This window comes from Tympanuchus pallidicinctus, unplaced genomic scaffold (genome assembly GCF_026119805.1).
Source record: "Tympanuchus pallidicinctus isolate F22 unplaced genomic scaffold, pur_lepc_1.0 scaffold19, whole genome shotgun sequence".
Lineage (NCBI taxonomy): Eukaryota > Metazoa > Chordata > Aves > Galliformes > Phasianidae > Tympanuchus > Tympanuchus pallidicinctus.
The window spans coordinates 14696290-14713740 of record NW_026294710.1 but is presented as its reverse complement, the minus strand read 5'-3'; the positions used below and the strand labels follow the sequence as shown (position 1 = coordinate 14713740).

The following is a 17451-nucleotide window of genomic DNA, read 5'->3' as shown; positions in this document are numbered from 1 at the left end:
GCGGCCCATCAGTTCTCAACTGGGGGCTATGGAAAAGCTGGGGAGGGACATTTTATAAGGTCATGTTGTGACGGGGCGAGGGGAAATGGCTTTAAGCTGGAAGGGGGAAGATTTGGGCTAGATACTAGGAAGTCATGCTTTACTGTGAGGGTGGTGAGACACTGGAACAGGTTGCCCAGCGAGGCTGTGGATGCCCCCTCCCTGGAAGCATTCCAGGCCAGGCTGCATGGAGCTGTGAGCAGCCTGGTCTGCTGGGGGTGTCCCTGCCTAAAGCGGAGGTTGTGACGTGCGGAATCAAACTCTGTAACCCAAGTAAGATTACATAGCAGGTCTGGTTTATTCAGTGCTGCGCAGACACCAGGTGCAAGGGGGATAGATCCACCTGACCTGCGCAGCGTCTGGAAAAGCCGTGCTAGAGATATAGGCCAAACTAATATATAACCAATAGTTTTCCTGGAATTGGGATATATATTCATTACACCCCCGAGAGTTCATTAGCGTGCAGACCCTCCCCTCGTGCTCGTGCACAGTGGGTCGTGGGATGAAGATTTGTTGTCTCCCTCGCGAGGGCTTCTGACTTTTCTCGCTGTAAACTTTTGACCTTTCGGGGGGGCATCCCCCCAAACCGGTTTCCTCTTGCCCTGTGGCCATCTGATCACCTCCCTGCCAAATGTGCTTGGGTTGTTCTCAAACCCTTGTCTTTATCGCCTTCATCCCCTGAAAGACCTGAACAGCTGCATTTCTGGGTAGGCACTCAGTTTGGGTAGCTGCGTTCTTTTTGGCAAGAGCTTTCTTTGTGGTGGAGGCCTTGGCTAGGTTTGTTGTGAAGGAAGAAGTCAATAGGTGAGGTGGTCTGCTGAGCTGGGAGGGAGGCTTTCCATTGGAGGAGGGGTTGGCCAGCAGGGACAGGGAGGTGACTGTCCCCCTCTACTCTGCTCTTGTGAGGCCCCATCTGGAGTACTGTGTCCAGGTCTGGAGCCCCCAGTACAGGAAGGACAGGTGGTGGAGAGGGCCAGAGCAGAGCCATGATGACGATCAGGGGACTGGAGCACCTCCCCTACAAAGACAGGCTGAGGGAGCGGGGCTTGTTCAGCCCGGAGAAAAGAAGGCTGCAGGGTGGCCTCATTGTACCTAAAGGGAGCCTACAAACAGGAGGGGAACCATCTCTTGGAAAGGGTAGATAACTGCAGGACAAGGGGAAATGGTTTGAAGTTGAGGGAGGGAAGATTTAGGTTGGATGTCAGGGGGATTTCTTTGCAGAGGGAGCGGAGAGGTGCTGGAACAGGCTGCCCAGAGAGGTTGTGGATGCCCCGTCCATCCCTGGAGGTGTTCAAGGCCAGACTGGATGGGGCCCTGGGCAGCCTGGTCTGGTATTAATCGTGGGGGTTGGTGGCCCTGTGTGAGGCAGGGCGGTTGGAGATTCCTGATCCTTGAGGTCCCTCCCAACCCTGGCCATTCTGTGATTCTGTGAGGCTCTGCCTTCCCTTCTCGCCCTGCCTACGCCAACCGCCGTGCCACAGTCTGTTTGCTGGCTCTGGCTCTCTTCCGCCACGTTCCTGGTTGATCACGTTCCCGAGAGCAGCCTTTGTACATTCAGCATTTGACCACGTCACTCCTGGCTCCGCTCACAGCGCCACAGAGCCACTGTGCTTCCACACTGTGAGGGGACTGCGGGTCCCTGCCTCTCCCTGAACTGTTTCCCGCAGATCTCTTGCGATGGCTCGGCTTCCTTCTCATCGTCTTCCCCCGTTCCCATCTTAGCAAAAGTTGATTTCCTTACTAAATGCGCCGACTTTCTCAGCCGCTTTCTCGTCTTGTGAACTGACACAAGTGTGAATACGGGTGTCTGACAGTGGCACAGATGGTTCTGTGGCTGAACCACAAGTCCTCTCACAGGCACCTGTGCTGCTGCAGGGCCCGTCGCAGGGCTTCGTGCAACCCCGTTACCCAGCGTAAGGGCTGGACAACCACAGGGCCAGTCACAACGGCAGGGCCTGTCACCAGGGTTGAAGCAAGTGCAGGCTCCGTCACGACAGTTGGAGCACCTGCCGACTCCGCTGGAGGGTTGGAGCGGTTGCAGGGCCTGCTGAGGTGTCATCAGCTGCAGAGATCTCCAGGGATGGAGCATCCACAAGCTCTCTGGGCAGCCTATTCCAGCACGTCAGCACTCTCTCGGTGAAGCACTTCCTCCTGCCATCCACCCTAAACCTTCCCTGGCTGAGCTGAGAACCGTTCCCCTTAGAGCTGACATGCAGGAGGAAAGCCCGAGCTCCGACGCAGCTGGAAGCAGCCCTGGACCTGGCATGCACCCTGAACACGGTGGCATCCCAAGCCCAGACACAAGCCCAGAACCGGGCTGCTCCTGCCAGTGCGGCCTGGGTTCTTGAGGAATGTGGGCCGTGTGCCGCGCTGGGGATGTGGCCCGAACCCAGCTCAGCCCGGACTGGGCCAGGTGAAGTGAGGTCTGGGATAGCGCATTCATGGGGGAGACAACCGTGTCGTCAAGGCCCCTACCTGTGCCCACCTCAGCAAAAGCAGGGAAGGATGAAGCTGACAAATGTGTGTGGGGGGAATCTCTGATCTTTATTGTGTTGGACTTTTGGGACCAGAGCAAGCAGGGGAGATGGGAGGGGGGTGCGACCCTGCACACAGCAGGGGGGGGGTTGAAACTAGATGATCTTTGTGGTCTTTTCAACCCACTCTACGACGGGCGCTCGGCTGCTCCTACGCAGACTTGGGGGCTGTGCGTGGGGACTTTGTCTCTGAAGTTGTTCCTGGGAGCAGCTTCATTCCCGCGATGTCCTCCGCCGTTGAGCCCGCCTCCTGCTGCCTCCTTGGCGTGAGCCGCGGGAATTTTGAGCCCGACGTCTCTGCGGAGGAGGGCTGCGGGTGCGGGTGCGCCGTCGCTGCCTGGACGGTCCCCTGCGTCCGGGCACTCTGGAAGCCCTCGGGGATCTCGAAGTGGCAGACCTTGACCGGGTGCCTCTCCGCTGCCCTGGGGCTGGCGTTTGCCGGCTGCCACGGCGTCTTCTTGGCCGGCTCCGGGAACTCGGGGCCCGACCTCGCAGCGGGGAGCGGCTTCGTGTGCGGCTTCTTCCCCGCTGCCTGGGACGTCTTCTGCGAGCAGCTGCCGGAGACGCCCTGGAGGACCCTGATGCCCTCCGCCTGGTGGATGTGTGGGAGTCGCTCTCAGCACTCGGGGCTGCTGAATGTCTGCTCCCACGGCGTCCTTGCAGCTGCTCAGAGGTAGCCTGATCCTCCGATGACCGTGGCCCGTTAGTCTCCTGCTCAGTCTCAGGCACACTGGGCAGGTCGCTGTGCTCAGGCAGCTGGGAACTCTGTGATGTCGTCCCCAATGCTGCCTGGCTGGTGGGCATGGAGCCCAAGGTCTCAGGCTCCATGGAGCTGCTGGATGGTCCCGGAGCCCTCTCGCTGGCAGTGCAGGGCCCAGCAAGCTCGGTGTTGGCACTGGAGGCTGTAAAGGGAGGCAGGGAGGTCATGAGTCTGAAGCTGCAGCACCACAGTGGGATCTGCCATCCCACTTGGGGCGGACAGACTCTGGCAAAGCTGCCCTGAGCACTGATTGCCTCTTACCAGTACGCAGGCCAGCACAGCTGTCGCACTCCCACGTGGCTGTGGTGTCATTCAAGTGGGAGCACTGTCGGTGGGTGCCCTCAGCAGCGCAGGAGCTGCACAGGAGCAGCTGCCAGGGCCTGGGGAAGCAAAGTGGTTGTGGCCGTGAGGACCAAGTGAGCCAAGCCAGGGAGTGCCCGGCACAGCACATCTCTGGTGCTCAGTCCTTGCTCTGCCAGCCTGTGGAGAGGCTGAGATCCACCGCAGAGCCGCAGTGAGCTGCTGCGGTAACTCACCCACTGCTCTCGGCCTGCTCTCTGCCTCCATGGTACAGGCATTCGCTGGCATCACAGTGGCTGTGCCTCTGGAGAAGTGCTTCATATGCGTTGTTGTCCTCCCATGCTGGTATTCTACAAGAAAAGGGAGAGGAAGTGATGAGCCCCCAGAGCCCCAACATAAGATCCAAGGTTATCCAAACATATCCACCCCAACTCTACTTCCAGAGTCTCTATGAAGTTGGGGCACGTACTCATGAGACAGCCAAGGGCCAGACCTGCAAAGGCAGTCCCTGGGCAGGCTCAGCACAACAGCCTTAATGTCAGCCGAATTGGGGAGAAGGACACCAACCTGTATGGGATTCGGATCCCCAGAATGGCCATTTCTGCAAAGAACAGAATGCTGTCTCGACATGCAGCGCACTGGAAGCACAAAGAGCCAGCAATCGAGGCCTGTTGCTGCAGGAGAAGCACAAGCAGGGTGAGTGTGAGCAGTGCCTGGTGCTGCTCAGCACCAAGCATGCGTGCAGGGTGAGGGGAGGGCTCCTACCTGGATGCAGCCCCGGTGGAACCAGGCATGTTGGCACGTTGGGCACACCAGGGTATGATAGGACAAGCTGTCCCCCACAGGCTCAAGGCAGATGAGGCAGTGGGTGCCTTCTGATGGAGCTGGGTAAGTTTCCTGTCGAGGGCGGTGCTCCGAACAGAAGGTCCTGGGGGAAGAGGGAAGATGTGGTCACAGTGAGAAGTGCTGTGAGGAGGGCAGAGGAGCAGGAAGGAGCCTCAGGCCCTGCCTCTGTCTCTGGCAGGCTGCTGGGAGGCGTAAGTGCGGGTTCCTCCCTGGCTTGGCTGCTGCTGCCGGTCCTTACCAATGGTACCCAAAAAAGTGGGTGACACATTCACCGTCCATGGCACAGGGCAGATGGAAGCTTCGCCGACAGCTTGTCACCACACATGTGATGGAAGCCCCCCTCTCGCCACAAACAAAGCATTGCTGGAAAGAGAAGAACAAACCCGTCAGCAACAGACCTCAGGGCCTCGGTGGCTGGCCCCACACCTCTGGGCACAGCCAGCTGGGTCACATTCTACAAAGGTGCCTAGCAGACAGGGCTCGTCTCCTGTGGCAGCACTTTGTCGTGGAGGTGGTTGGAAGGGCTGCGATTGCTTTCCTTGGTCCAGACTAAACTGGTGTGAGCCCCTCCTGGCACAAATCTGCCTGCTCCGTGCAGGTCCTCACCTGCTTGGTGGCCTGTTTGACTGCACGTCTGATGGCATCAACAGGGAGGCCCAAAGTTCCCGACTGCGTTGGTCTTGCGTCAGAAGAGATTATGGCAAAATCCTGTAGGAGAGAAAAGAGCAGGACCTCATTAGGACAGAAGGGAAAGGAGCATCCCTGGTGGTAATCTGGAAGGAGCCCATGGGGGAACTCACCAAGCAGAACTCATGGACATGAATCCCACTTTCAGAAAGCATGTTCCCGCAGATGTCCGTGTCGACATCTGCCCGGCCACACAGGATGCACACTGCAGAGGAGAGAGCAAATGTGAGCAGCGGTGAGCAGCTGGCAGGGCCAGGTGTCCCTGAGGGCCGTCCCCAGGGTCCTGCTCTGGAGCGGTGGAGGCGGTGGAGGGGAAGGGGCTGTGGCAAGGCCAAGGCAGCCACGGGCCAAGGCAGACCCCCTTGCCAAGGAGCAGAGGGGCCCTGCCTTGCAGCAGTTGGGGCATCCGTGCCTGTGCTTTCCTTGCCTCCCACCTGCAGGCAGAGCCCCAGCACTCCTCTGCCTGTTGGCAGGAGCTGTGCACAGGGATGCTGTGCTCTCACCTGGCTCCTCCGAGCCGGAGGCCTTCCTCTTCCTATCGGACATGATTGTGCGTTGATAGCGAGCACTGTGAGATAGCAAGCACTGCGAGAGTCCTTGCTCTCTCTGCGCCTCACCAGACCGCACTGATGCTCTGCCTGACCCGGCAGCCTTTGCTCTGCTCCAAGCTTCGCGCATCACAATGGCCACTCTGTGACACCCACTGTGACATCACGGTCGCTGCCTCACAGAGGGTGTGGGCGCAGGCCCTCAAGCAAGAGGGTGGCAGCCCTTGCAGGCAGCACAGAGTAAGGACCCGGTGCTGCTGTGCAGCAGAGGAAGGACGGCCTCCCTCAACCTGCTGGCACTGCTCCTCGTGGCAGATGCTGGAGTCTACATTCCCTTGGGCTCATTTGCAGCCCTGGTGCCACGCCAGCGCTTCTGATCAGAGTCTAGTCTAGTAAAGATTGCAAGTTAACAGCATATTTGGTGTCTAGTGTGTGTGGTGAGTGACTTTTTACAAGGTCTGGTAGGGATAGGACATGGCTTAATCTAGTTTTAATCTAGAAGAGGAGATCAGATTCAGTCTTAGGGGAAATTCTTTTCTGCGAGATTGGTGAGGCAGGGGCACAGGCTGCCCAGAGAAGCTGGATGGGGCCCTATTCCAAGCTTCTATGGTGTCAAATCTGGCACAGCAGGTGGTCGGGATTAGTGCAGCTTGTAAGGTCCCTTCCAACCCGAGTCTTTCTGTGATACTTTGGTAACAAACTCTGCTGCTGTACCGTAGCCACGACCTTAGCGTCGTATCTTCAATGTTTGTCTAAAGCGCACAGCTGCTGTGTCTGCTTCTGTGCGACAGGCAGCAAGGAAAGTGTAAGTGATGTGCGTAAAGACACGTATGTGATTCAGTGTGAAGCTTGGTTGAAGGAACAGAAAGGAAACCCCAAAACATCATGGTAGTGAGCTGCCCAAGCATATTCCTTGTAGCGTGGCTTGACTGTTCGTGACTGCAGCTGAGCTCAGCTTTAAGCTCTCTCTTCCTTTGGTGCCTTTTTCACTGCAGTGACATTTTGGCTCCTTTTCTTCTCTCTCCAGAGAGAAAACCTGCCTGCTCCCATTTTCCCAAACTTTTGTCATTCCTCTTTATTCCTTTAAGTTACTGTTTCACTGTTTTATTTAACCTGAGTGTTTGAGTGTTCAAATACTTTTACTAGACAGCCATAGGGAAGTCCCAGTGAAGGTGAAAAATTCCAAGACTCTGCAAAGAAGTGAAGTAAGGCCCTGCAGCTCACTCAGCAGTGAAGAGTCGAGCCAGAGATGAAAAGCAGGCTGGCATCTTGCCTTGCGGAATGACGAGCATTTGTCTTTGGGTCTGTCCAGCTCAGAAGAGCCATTTATCTACGTGCATCAAAGCTTCAACCGTTCTGCAGTCTGTGGAGGGAAACTGGCCTACCCATGCCACGATTCCCCTCAAGTCTACATCTAAATTTCGGCAGGAAAACTGCGTTGGGTGAGATGAAGATCCAGGTTGGCAGGGAGTCAGTGACCACCTCAAAAGACACGGGTGTTAGTCGAGAGTGTGCTGGTAGAGCATCCTGAGCTCTGCTTTCTGCTCTGAAAGGCTGTTTGCCCTGTAAATTGTAGGTGAACGGAGAGGTTTAAGGGGACTGGCAAAAGACAGTCCAGTAAGAATTGCTGTGGCTACCAGCAGACAGTTGGTTTGTTTTTACAGCGTTTCCATATTTCTTTCTTTATAAACATTTTCCTAAGCTTGTTCCTGTGGAACTGACGTGGATCTCAATTCCCTGAAGCCACGTGGATCCCAATTCCGTGAAGCCAGAGTAGTCCCTGAAATAAGCAACGCTGCTCTGCATCTGAACTTGTCAAAGCCCATTCAAGTGTGGCACCAAAAGTAGGCGTGATTCCCGGCCCTGTGGGTCTCAGTGGCTGCTCCCTGCCACCCTCCGTGGCATCGTGGTCATCACCTCATGGGGGAGATGTGGGTGCGGGCCCTCATCTCCCACGCAAGAGGGTATCAGCTCCACAGCTTCTCTGAGCTACCTATTCCAGTGTACCACTGCCCTCCGACTCAAGAATTTCCTCCCAGCGTCAAATATTTATCTTTTGTCTTTGTTCAATTTTGTGCACCACCTCCGAGCACAGCTAGTTCCCTCTGGTTTCCCTCGACACCTTTCCACTTGCCTGGGTGACGTACCAGATCTTCTTTGAAAGGATACTTTTCCCCCCTTCATGGCAGAGAAAGAATCACTTCCATACCATGAAATCAGATATCCCTTTTCCAATTGCTTTGTCAGCATCCCTTCAAGGGGATCCCAGATGCCTGGCTTCATTGCCCACCAAGTCTGGGCCACGGGGCCCATTCTCCTGTTACCAGAGCAGCCAGGGAGCACAGTGCTCACCCGCGTGACGGCTGAAGTCTTTTCCCATATCTCTCAGCTCGGCCGTGGTCGGGAGTTGAACAGGAGGTTCCTGTCGCCTCTGTGAGCTGTGCCTCTTCTGCCTCCTGTTCTTACCATCATGGAATCATAGATCCCAGAATCTTTAAGGAGGGTTGGAGAAGACCTCTAAGATCGCCTAGTCCAACTGTCCACCTCTCAGCGATATTGCCCACTAAACCATGCCCCTAAGTTCGACATTACTATTGCGTGCAGTTCTGGAGCCCCCAGCACAGGAAGGACATGGAGTTGTTGGAGCAGAGCCAAGGGAGGGCCATGAAGGTGATCAGAGGGCTGGAGCACCTCCCCGATGGGGACAGGCTGAGGGAGCTTTGGGCTGTTCAGCCTGGAGAAGAGAAGGCTCCAAGGAGACCTTATAGCGGCCCATCAGTTCTCAACTGGGGGCTATGGAAAAGCTGGGGAGGGACATTTTATAAGGTCATGTTGTGACGGGGCGAGGGGAAATGGCTTTAAGCTGGAAGGGGGAAGATTTGGGCTAGATACTAGGAAGTCATGCTTTACTGTGAGGGTGGTGAGACACTGGAACAGGTTGCCCAGCGAGGCTGTGGATGCCCCCTCCCTGGAAGCATTCCAGGCCAGGCTGCATGGAGCTGTGAGCAGCCTGGTCTGCTGGGGGTGTCCCTGCCTAAAGCGGAGGTTGTGACGTGCGGAATCAAACTCTGTAACCCAAGTAAGATTACATAGCAGGTCTGGTTTATTCAGTGCTGCGCAGACACCAGGTGCAAGGGGGATAGATCCACCTGACCTGCGCAGCGTCTGGAAAAGCCGTGCTAGAGATATAGGCCAAACTAATATATAACCAATAGTTTTCCTGGAATTGGGATATATATTCATTACACCCCCGAGAGTTCATTAGCGTGCAGACCCTCCCCTCGTGCTCGTGCACAGTGGGTCGTGGGATGAAGATTTGTTGTCTCCCTCGCGAGGGCTTCTGACTTTTCTCGCTGTAAACTTTTGACCTTTCGGGGGGGCATCCCCCCAAACCGGTTTCCTCTTGCCCTGTGGCCATCTGATCACCTCCCTGCCAAATGTGCTTGGGTTGTTCTCAAACCCTTGTCTTTATCGCCTTCATCCCCTGAAAGACCTGAACAGCTGCATTTCTGGGTAGGCACTCAGTTTGGGTAGCTGCGTTCTTTTTGGCAAGAGCTTTCTTTGTGGTGGAGGCCTTGGCTAGGTTTGTTGTGAAGGAAGAAGTCAATAGGTGAGGTGGTCTGCTGAGCTGGGAGGGAGGCTTTCCATTGGAGGAGGGGTTGGCCAGCAGGGACAGGGAGGTGACTGTCCCCCTCTACTCTGCTCTTGTGAGGCCCCATCTGGAGTACTGTGTCCAGGTCTGGAGCCCCCAGTACAGGAAGGACAGGTGGTGGAGAGGGCCAGAGCAGAGCCATGATGACGATCAGGGGACTGGAGCACCTCCCCTACAAAGACAGGCTGAGGGAGCGGGGCTTGTTCAGCCCGGAGAAAAGAAGGCTGCAGGGTGGCCTCATTGTACCTAAAGGGAGCCTACAAACAGGAGGGGAACCATCTCTTGGAAAGGGTAGATAACTGCAGGACAAGGGGAAATGGTTTGAAGTTGAGGGAGGGAAGATTTAGGTTGGATGTCAGGGGGATTTCTTTGCAGAGGGAGCGGAGAGGTGCTGGAACAGGCTGCCCAGAGAGGTTGTGGATGCCCCGTCCATCCCTGGAGGTGTTCAAGGCCAGACTGGATGGGGCCCTGGGCAGCCTGGTCTGGTATTAATCGTGGGGGTTGGTGGCCCTGTGTGAGGCAGGGCGGTTGGAGATTCCTGATCCTTGAGGTCCCTCCCAACCCTGGCCATTCTGTGATTCTGTGAGGCTCTGCCTTCCCTTCTCGCCCTGCCTACGCCAACCGCCGTGCCACAGTCTGTTTGCTGGCTCTGGCTCTCTTCCGCCACGTTCCTGGTTGATCACGTTCCCGAGAGCAGCCTTTGTACATTCAGCATTTGACCACGTCACTCCTGGCTCCGCTCACAGCGCCACAGAGCCACTGTGCTTCCACACTGTGAGGGGACTGCGGGTCCCTGCCTCTCCCTGAACTGTTTCCCGCAGATCTCTTGCGATGGCTCGGCTTCCTTCTCATCGTCTTCCCCCGTTCCCATCTTAGCAAAAGTTGATTTCCTTACTAAATGCGCCGACTTTCTCAGCCGCTTTCTCGTCTTGTGAACTGACACAAGTGTGAATACGGGTGTCTGACAGTGGCACAGATGGTTCTGTGGCTGAACCACAAGTCCTCTCACAGGCACCTGTGCTGCTGCAGGGCCCGTCGCAGGGCTTCGTGCAACCCCGTTACCCAGCGTAAGGGCTGGACAACCACAGGGCCAGTCACAACGGCAGGGCCTGTCACCAGGGTTGAAGCAAGTGCAGGCTCCGTCACGACAGTTGGAGCACCTGCCGACTCCGCTGGAGGGTTGGAGCGGTTGCAGGGCCTGCTGAGGTGTCATCAGCTGCAGAGATCTCCAGGGATGGAGCATCCACAAGCTCTCTGGGCAGCCTATTCCAGCACGTCAGCACTCTCTCGGTGAAGCACTTCCTCTTGCCATCCACCCTAAACCTTCCCTGGCTGAGCTGAGAACCATTCCCCCTCAGAGCTGACATGCAGGAGGAAAGCCCGAGCTCCGACGCAGCTGGAAGCAGCCCTGGACCTGGCATGCACCCTGTACACGGTGGCATCCCAAGCCCAGACACAAGCCCAGAACCGGGCTGCTCCTGCCAGTGTGGCCTGGGTTCTTGAGGAATGTGGGCCGTGTGCCACGCTGGGGATGTGGCCCGAACCCAGCTCAGCCCGGACTGGGCCAGGTGAAGTGAGGTCTGGGATAGCGCATTCATGGGGGAGACAACCGTGTCGTCAAGGCCCCTACCTGTGCCCACCTCAGCAAAAGCAGGGAAGGATGAAGCTGACAAATGTGTGGGGGGGGAATCTCTGATCTTTATTGTGTTGGACTTTTGGGACCAGAGCAAGCAGGGGAGATGGGAGGGGGGTGCGACCCTGCACACAGCAGGGGGGGGGTTGAAACTAGATGATCTTTGTGGTCTTTTCAACCCACTCTACGACGGGCGCTCGGCTGCTCCTACGCAGACTTGGGGGCTGTGCGTGGGGACTTTGTCTCTGAAGTTGTTCCTGGGAGCAGCTTCATTCCCGCGATGTCCTCCGCCGTTGAGCCCGCCTCCTGCTGCCTCCTTGGCGTGAGCCGCGGGAATTTTGAGCCCGACGTCTCTGCGGAGGAGGGCTGCGGGTGGGGGTGCGCCGTCGCTGCCTGGACGGTCCCCTGCGTCCGGGCACTCTGGAAGCCCTCGGGGATCTCGAAGTGGCAGACCTTGACCGGGTGCCGCTCCGCTGCCCTGAGGCTGGCGTTTGCCGGCTGCCACGGCGTCTTCTTGGCCGGCTCCGGGAACTCGGGGCCCGACCTCGCAGCGGGGAGCGGCTTCGTGTGCGGCTTCTTCCCCGCTGCCTGGGACGTCTTCTGCGAGCAGCTGCCGGAGACGCTCTGGAGGACCCTGATGCCCTCCGCCTGGTGGATGTGTGGGAGTCGCTCTCAGCACTCGGGGCTGCTGAATGTCTGCTCCCACGGCGTCCTTGCAGCTGCTCAGAGGTAGCCTGATCCTCCGATGACCGTGGCCCGTTAGTCTCCTGCTCAGTCTCAGGCACACTGGGCAGGTCGCTGTGCTCAGGCAGCTGGGAACTCTGTGATGTCGTCCCCAATGCTGCCTGGCTGGTGGGCATGGAGCCCAAGGTCTCAGGCTCCATGGAGCTGCTGGATGGTCCCGGAGCCCTCTCGCTGGCAGTGCAGGGCCCAGCAAGCTCGGTGTTGGCACTGGAGGCTGTAAAGGGAGGCAGGGAGGTCATGAGTCTGAAGCTGCAGCACCACAGTGGGATCTGCCATCCCACTTGGGGCGGACAGACTCTGGCAAAGCTGCCCTGAGCACTGATTGCCTCTTACCAGTACGCAGGCCAGCACAGCTGTCGCACTCCCACGTGGCTGTGGTGTCATTCAAGTGGGAGCACTGTCGGTGGGTGCCCTCAGCAGCGCAGGAGCTGCACAGGAGCAGCTGCCAGGGCCTGGGGAAGCAAAGTGGTTGTGGCCGTGAGGACCAAGTGAGCCAAGCCAGGGAGTGCCCGGCACAGCACATCTCTGGTGCTCAGTCCTTGCTCCGCCAGCCTGCGGAGAGGCTGAGATCCACCACAGAGCCGCAGTGAGCTGCTGCGGTAACTCACCCACTGCTCTCGGCCTGTTCTCTGCCTCCATGGTACAAGCATTCGCTGCCATCACAGTGGCTGTGCCTCTCTAGAAGTGGTGGGTCATATTCCGTCCTATTTTGTCCTCTGTTGGAGAAGGGAGAGGAAGTGATGTGCCCTTTGTCCCCCTACTGTAATTTCAACTGTATCTCTTCTGTTCCACCCCAGTCCTTTTTCCAGCTTTTCCATGAAGCTGGGGCACATGTTCATATATGACAGCCAAGGGCCAGGCCTGCTGAGACATTCCCTGAGCCGGCCCAGCATTGCAGCCTTAGTGTCAGCCTAACGGGTCAGAGAACACCAACCTGGCAGGGATTTGGATCCCCATGGTGGACATTTCCAAATGGAATAGATCTTTGTCTCGACAGACGGGGCACTGAAAGCCCAAAGCACCAACAGTGAAGGCCTGTAGCTGCAGGAGAATCACAAGCAGGGTGAACATTTGTGGTGCCTGCTGCTGCTGATCAACATGTGTACCTGCAGGATAGGGGAGGGCTCCTACCTGGATGCAGTCCCGGTGGAACCAGGCATGTTTACATGCTGGGCACACCAGTCTGTGGTAGGCTGTGCTGTCTCCCACAGGCTCAAGGCAGATGACGCAGTTGATGTCATGTTCTGGATCTTCCTGAACTGCCTGTTGAGGCCGGTGCTTCCAGCAGTAGGAACTGGTGGGAAAATGGAAGGGATGGCATCGTGAGAAGTGCTCTGAGAAGGGCAGCGGACCAAGGAGTCCCATGCCCTGGCTTTACTTCTGGAGGCATAAGTGCAGTTTCCTCCCTGGCTTGGCTGCTGCTGACAGCCCTTACCTGTACATCCCAAAGAATTGGGTGACACATTCCCCTTCCACGGCACAGGGCAGATGGAAGCTTCGTTCACAGCCACTCTCTGCACACGTGATGGCAGCCCCCCTCTCACCACAAACAAAGCATTGCTGGAAAAAGCAGAATAGTCCCATCAGCAGCAGGCTCAGTGCCTGCACAGCCGGCCCCATGCAACTCAACTAAGCACAGACTGTGGGTATTTCTGTGTTACGTTCTCCAGAGCTGCCTGGTAGACAAGGTTTGTCTGCTGTGACAGGACTTTGTCCTGGAGCCAGTTGCAGTGGCTGCATTTGCTTTCTTTGGCTCCAGACTAAACTTGTATGAGCCTCCCCTGGCACAAATCTGCCTGCTTTGTTCAGGTCCTCACCTTCTGGGTTGCCTGCTTGACCTTGCGTGTGATGGCAGCAAGGGAAAACCCCAAAATTCCCAACAGAAAGTTGTCTTCTTGATAAAGGCCGGTGGCAAAAAGCTTTTAAAAGAGAAAAGAAGAAAATAATATTTTCTGAACTTAAAGAGGGGAGATTTTTCTTAGACCAAGATTGAACTTCCACAACAAGAAGCCAGTCCATGATACTATGATTCTTCAAAATTACAAATCTGTAAAGTTCTCATTAGGACAGAATGGAAGAGACCATTACTTGTGGGAATCCAAAAGGAGTCCCAGGGGAACTCACCAGGCAAAATGAATGGATACAAATCCCGTTCTTCCGACAAAGATACCCTAAGATGTCCGGGTCAACATCCGACCAGCCACACAGCACGCACACTGGAGAGGAGAGAGCAAATGTGAGCAGTGGTGAGCAGCTGGCGGGGACAGATATCCCTGGGGGTCATCCCCGGGGTCGTGCTCTGTGCCTGACATGCTGTCTGGAGGTGGTGGAGAGGAAGAGGCCATGGCAGGTCCAACAGTGCTAGCAGGAAGCCATAGCCCAAGCTGGATCCCCTTGCCAAGGAGCAGAGGGGTCGTGCCTTGCAGCAGTTGGGGAGTCCCCGCCTGCTTCTTCTATCTCAGCCACAGTCAGACCCACAGCACTTCTCCGCCCTTCTGTGGGAGCTGCAGGGATGCTTTGCACTCACCTGGCTCCTCCGAGCCGGAGGCTTTCCTCTTCCTATCAGACATTATGTGCTTCAACAGTGAAGACTGCAGGAGAGCCTGCTCTCTCTGTGCCTCACCAAACTGCACTGATGCTCAGTCTGAGCCCGGCAGCCTTTGCTCTGCTCCCAGCCTTGTGGGTCACAATGGCTGCTCTGTGACACCTACTGTGACATTACGGTCACCGCCCCACAGGAGGTGTGGGCGCAGGCCCTCAGCTGCCAAGCAAGGTGGCAGCAGCTCCACAGCTCCTCTGGGCAACCTGTTCCAGAGTGTCACCACCCTCCAATTACATAATTTGCTCCCAACATCCAATCTATATCTCCCCTCTTTTTTTCCCATATTGTTCATCACCTCCAGCAGAGCTAATTCCTTCAGGTACTTAACACCTTTCTCCATAGTGGTCCACTTGCCTGGATATCATACTAGATTTTTCTTGAAGGGATACCTTTCCTTTATGGCTACCACGAGTCACCTGTTGTGGCAGACAGAGCCAAAAGGCTCGCTGAAGTCAGGGCACACAGTATCCACTGCTCTCCTCCCATCTGCCCAACTGATGATGACAATGTGGAAAGCTTCCAGGTGAATCAGGTGTGATTTCCTCTATGAATCCATACTGGGTACCGATACCTTCTACTTTTCCAATTTCTTAGAGACGAAATCAAGATGTTGCTCCACCACCCTTCCAGGGAGAGAGATGAGTCTCACTGGCTGGTAGTTTCAACCTGTGCATGGCGGGTAGTTGGAACTAGTTGAACATAAAGGTCTCTTCCATCACAAGTCTTTCCATGATTCTTCAATAACCAACTCTGCAGCAGTACTGTTGCCAAGAGCTTAGTAGCAGGAATTCTGGTGGTCGTGGCTGATACTCTTGTGATCTTGTTGAGGCTAAATTTCTGGACAGAGCTTAGCTAAGCCAGAAATATTTTATCTTCAAAGTTTGTCTCAGATGCATAACCGCTACAGAACACTTTTGTTCTGGGGACAGTAGGGAAAATATTAATGCTGCGTGTGATGTCTTATCCCTTTCAACTTTCAATAATGTCAACTCTTGACGCTGCTTTCCTCGCCAAGCACTTGAAACGCTATTGCATCAGAAAGTATTTGTAATGGACATTTTTTAAGCATGGAATTTCTAGATCTTTACGCCTTGCTGAGCTGGCATTGCTGTCTATGTGGTAAGCCCTTTAAGCTATGGTATTGAGATAAAAAATGTTACGTAACCAAAAAAATGATCGTGATTGCTAAAATGTATATTCATTAACAAAAGTAAGTTCTCCTTTCAACTTCCCCTATTCAAATAGCACTATAAGCTTTTAAGCCTTCAAGCACCCCTAAACAACATCTTTGCTAAGAATGGATAGTTAACATCAATAAAGATATTGGAAAGGAATTCTGTCTTCACTGCAGATAGAAGGGGAACTGTTTGATGTCATTAAGGCCTGAAAAAACTTCTCCCAGGAGGAACATCTCAGTGTTTTTTTAAACCCATGGGTAAAAGCTGAGATGCTCAAAGGTTCAAAGACAGGATGTTGTGATGATGCTATAACGAAGTGTCCTCTCTTCAGGAGAACGGAACTATTCTCTTGGACAAATGCATGGAAAGATCACTTCCAAGGGCCCAGTGAATTGGCTAAGCAGATCAAGAGGAGACAAGAAAAATAAAAGGCTTCTTTCTGAGATCGAATTTGACAATGGAATGCAGTATAACATAAACCAAAATGAATCTAAATTCGGTCCAAATTCTTCCTGATCAAGGTCCACATGGTACACAGGCCTAACTGTGTTCTCAGTAGGCATTCAGTACACACAGTTTGAGCTCTGACTGCCCCAAATGTAGAAGGCAACATAACAGGTTTTCAAGGATCCAGGTACATATGTGAAATGATGGCCTCAAGTTTCGATGGGATAGCCAAAGTGTGTCTACAATATCACAGTGTGTCTGTACAGTTGCGGTATTAGCAAAGTACTCCATGGTTCATCTCAGCATAACTGCAAAAGAAACCCTACTATCAGTGTGGTGTGATGGAGAGCTGTTATGTTCCTGACCCTGTCTTGCTAATGAGGAATGCACGTCTGCATCACAGCACAGCACTCAAAACTTAATTTGAGTCAATATCTAAAATGCCTTACTTGCAAGCTTTAGAATTGGTCTCATATCCTTACCAAGAAGTGCTACTGTTCCAGTCTGGTCTAAATCTGGAGAGCATCTCTAGAGGTTTTCTCTTCTCACCTCTCCAGTTATAAAAACAAGATTATATGGGATGTATAAATTTGGAGTAAATACACTACGGCCCATCTATCTATCCATGTATCTATATATCTATCCATTCAGTCTTAACTGGGTGCATACTAACCCCAAAGCTATGATGAAAACTTCTTACCAGCCTTATGCAGAAAGGGGTAAGAACTTCTGGATATTTTATTTAAATGTAAACAATATTATGAAATTACAATTATTTTATAATGTTATTAGATTTGTTGCATGAACACAGTTCATAGTGACACAGAAAAGCTGCGTTAGTAACAATACCCTAAAACTGTTATTTAGAAAAGCTCTGAGTGACACTTCTTTCTCTGGTTCTCACATTGCCAGTGTCCTCCTAAGCCCTATCACTAGAAATGGATTTGATCAAACAAGAGCATTTTAAAAGAGGAGCAAACAAAGAAAACATGGAAAAGCTGTATTTGTGACACACTGACCTGAAACTAAGGACTAATTTTTGCATGTAGGGTTTTTAAATAAAATGTTTAATTAAAAATGGAACAAATAATATTCTTCATTTGAATGTTTTCAGTTTTAATCCTTGTCCTTTTAGAAGCTTATTTTCTGGAGTGAAAATACCACTCTGAATCAAGAGATTGGAACAATGAAAACGTTCATATTGACATTGTCTGAACGCAGTATTTTATTGGTTCTGAAATTTCCCTTCTGTCTCTTTTCTAAAATAAATTATTCATTAAATTAAAAGTGAGTTTATAAATTATTTCCTCTCAACCTTTTTTTTTTCTGTAAGGAATTTACTACTCTGCATATACACATATCTGAGTATGTATGTATATGTGTCTATATGTGGACTGAGACTGATTTCTCAGTTGTGCAGAAAGATTCACAGGAAGACTGAGGTATAAGAGGCTGTTCATGAGGCAGTAGGGGAGGCTCAT

General features: G+C 53.8%; 2 protein-coding genes across 2 annotated transcripts; both read right to left on the bottom strand.

Moving 5' to 3' along the window:
- Window positions 1-2786: 2786 nt before the first annotated feature.
- Window positions 2787-5712, bottom strand: LOC128079504 (PHD finger protein 7-like). The gene is made up of 10 exons (XM_052680793.1): window positions 5670-5712; window positions 5280-5371; window positions 5086-5187; window positions 4718-4842; window positions 4399-4561; window positions 4201-4307; window positions 3870-3983; window positions 3595-3713; window positions 3416-3475; window positions 2787-3139 (listed from the first exon to the last, which is right to left on the bottom strand). Exons 1-10 carry the CDS (start codon window positions 5710-5712, stop codon window positions 2787-2789), a joined length of 1278 nt encoding a protein of 425 aa, XP_052536753.1.
- A 5494-nt stretch (window positions 5713-11206) lies between these two features.
- LOC128079503 (PHD finger protein 7-like) lies at window positions 11207-14313 on the bottom strand. Its single transcript, XM_052680792.1, has 8 exons — window positions 14271-14313; window positions 13561-13637; window positions 13179-13303; window positions 12875-13037; window positions 12678-12784; window positions 12077-12195; window positions 11734-11957; window positions 11207-11647 (listed from the first exon to the last, which is right to left on the bottom strand). Exons 1-8 carry the CDS (start codon window positions 14311-14313, stop codon window positions 11207-11209), a joined length of 1299 nt encoding a protein of 432 aa, XP_052536752.1.
- Between the last annotated feature and the right edge of the window lie 3138 nt (window positions 14314-17451).

Bases quoted from the DNA above. Each gene is read 5' to 3' on its own strand.
- LOC128079504 (XM_052680793.1), bottom strand. From the start codon at position 5,712: ATGTCCGATAGGAAGAGGAAGGCCTCCGGCTCGGAGGAGCCAG. The intron at 5,188-5,279 runs GTGAGTTCCCCC...TCTCTCCTACAG, and splicing joins ATGTCCATGAGTTCTGCTTG to GATTTTGCCATAATCTCTTC. The intron at 3,714-3,869 runs GTGAGTTACCGC...TTGCTTCCCCAG, and splicing joins GAGCAGGCCGAGAGCAGTGG to GCCCTGGCAGCTGCTCCTGT.
- LOC128079503 (XM_052680792.1), bottom strand. From the start codon at position 14,313: ATGTCTGATAGGAAGAGGAAAGCCTCCGGCTCGGAGGAGCCAG. The intron at 13,304-13,560 runs GTGAGGACCTGA...TGCTTTTTCCAG, and splicing joins TCAAGCAGGCAACCCAGAAG to CAATGCTTTGTTTGTGGTGA. The intron at 12,785-12,874 runs GTAGGAGCCCTC...ATTCTCCTGCAG, and splicing joins TCCACCGGGACTGCATCCAG to CTACAGGCCTTCACTGTTGG.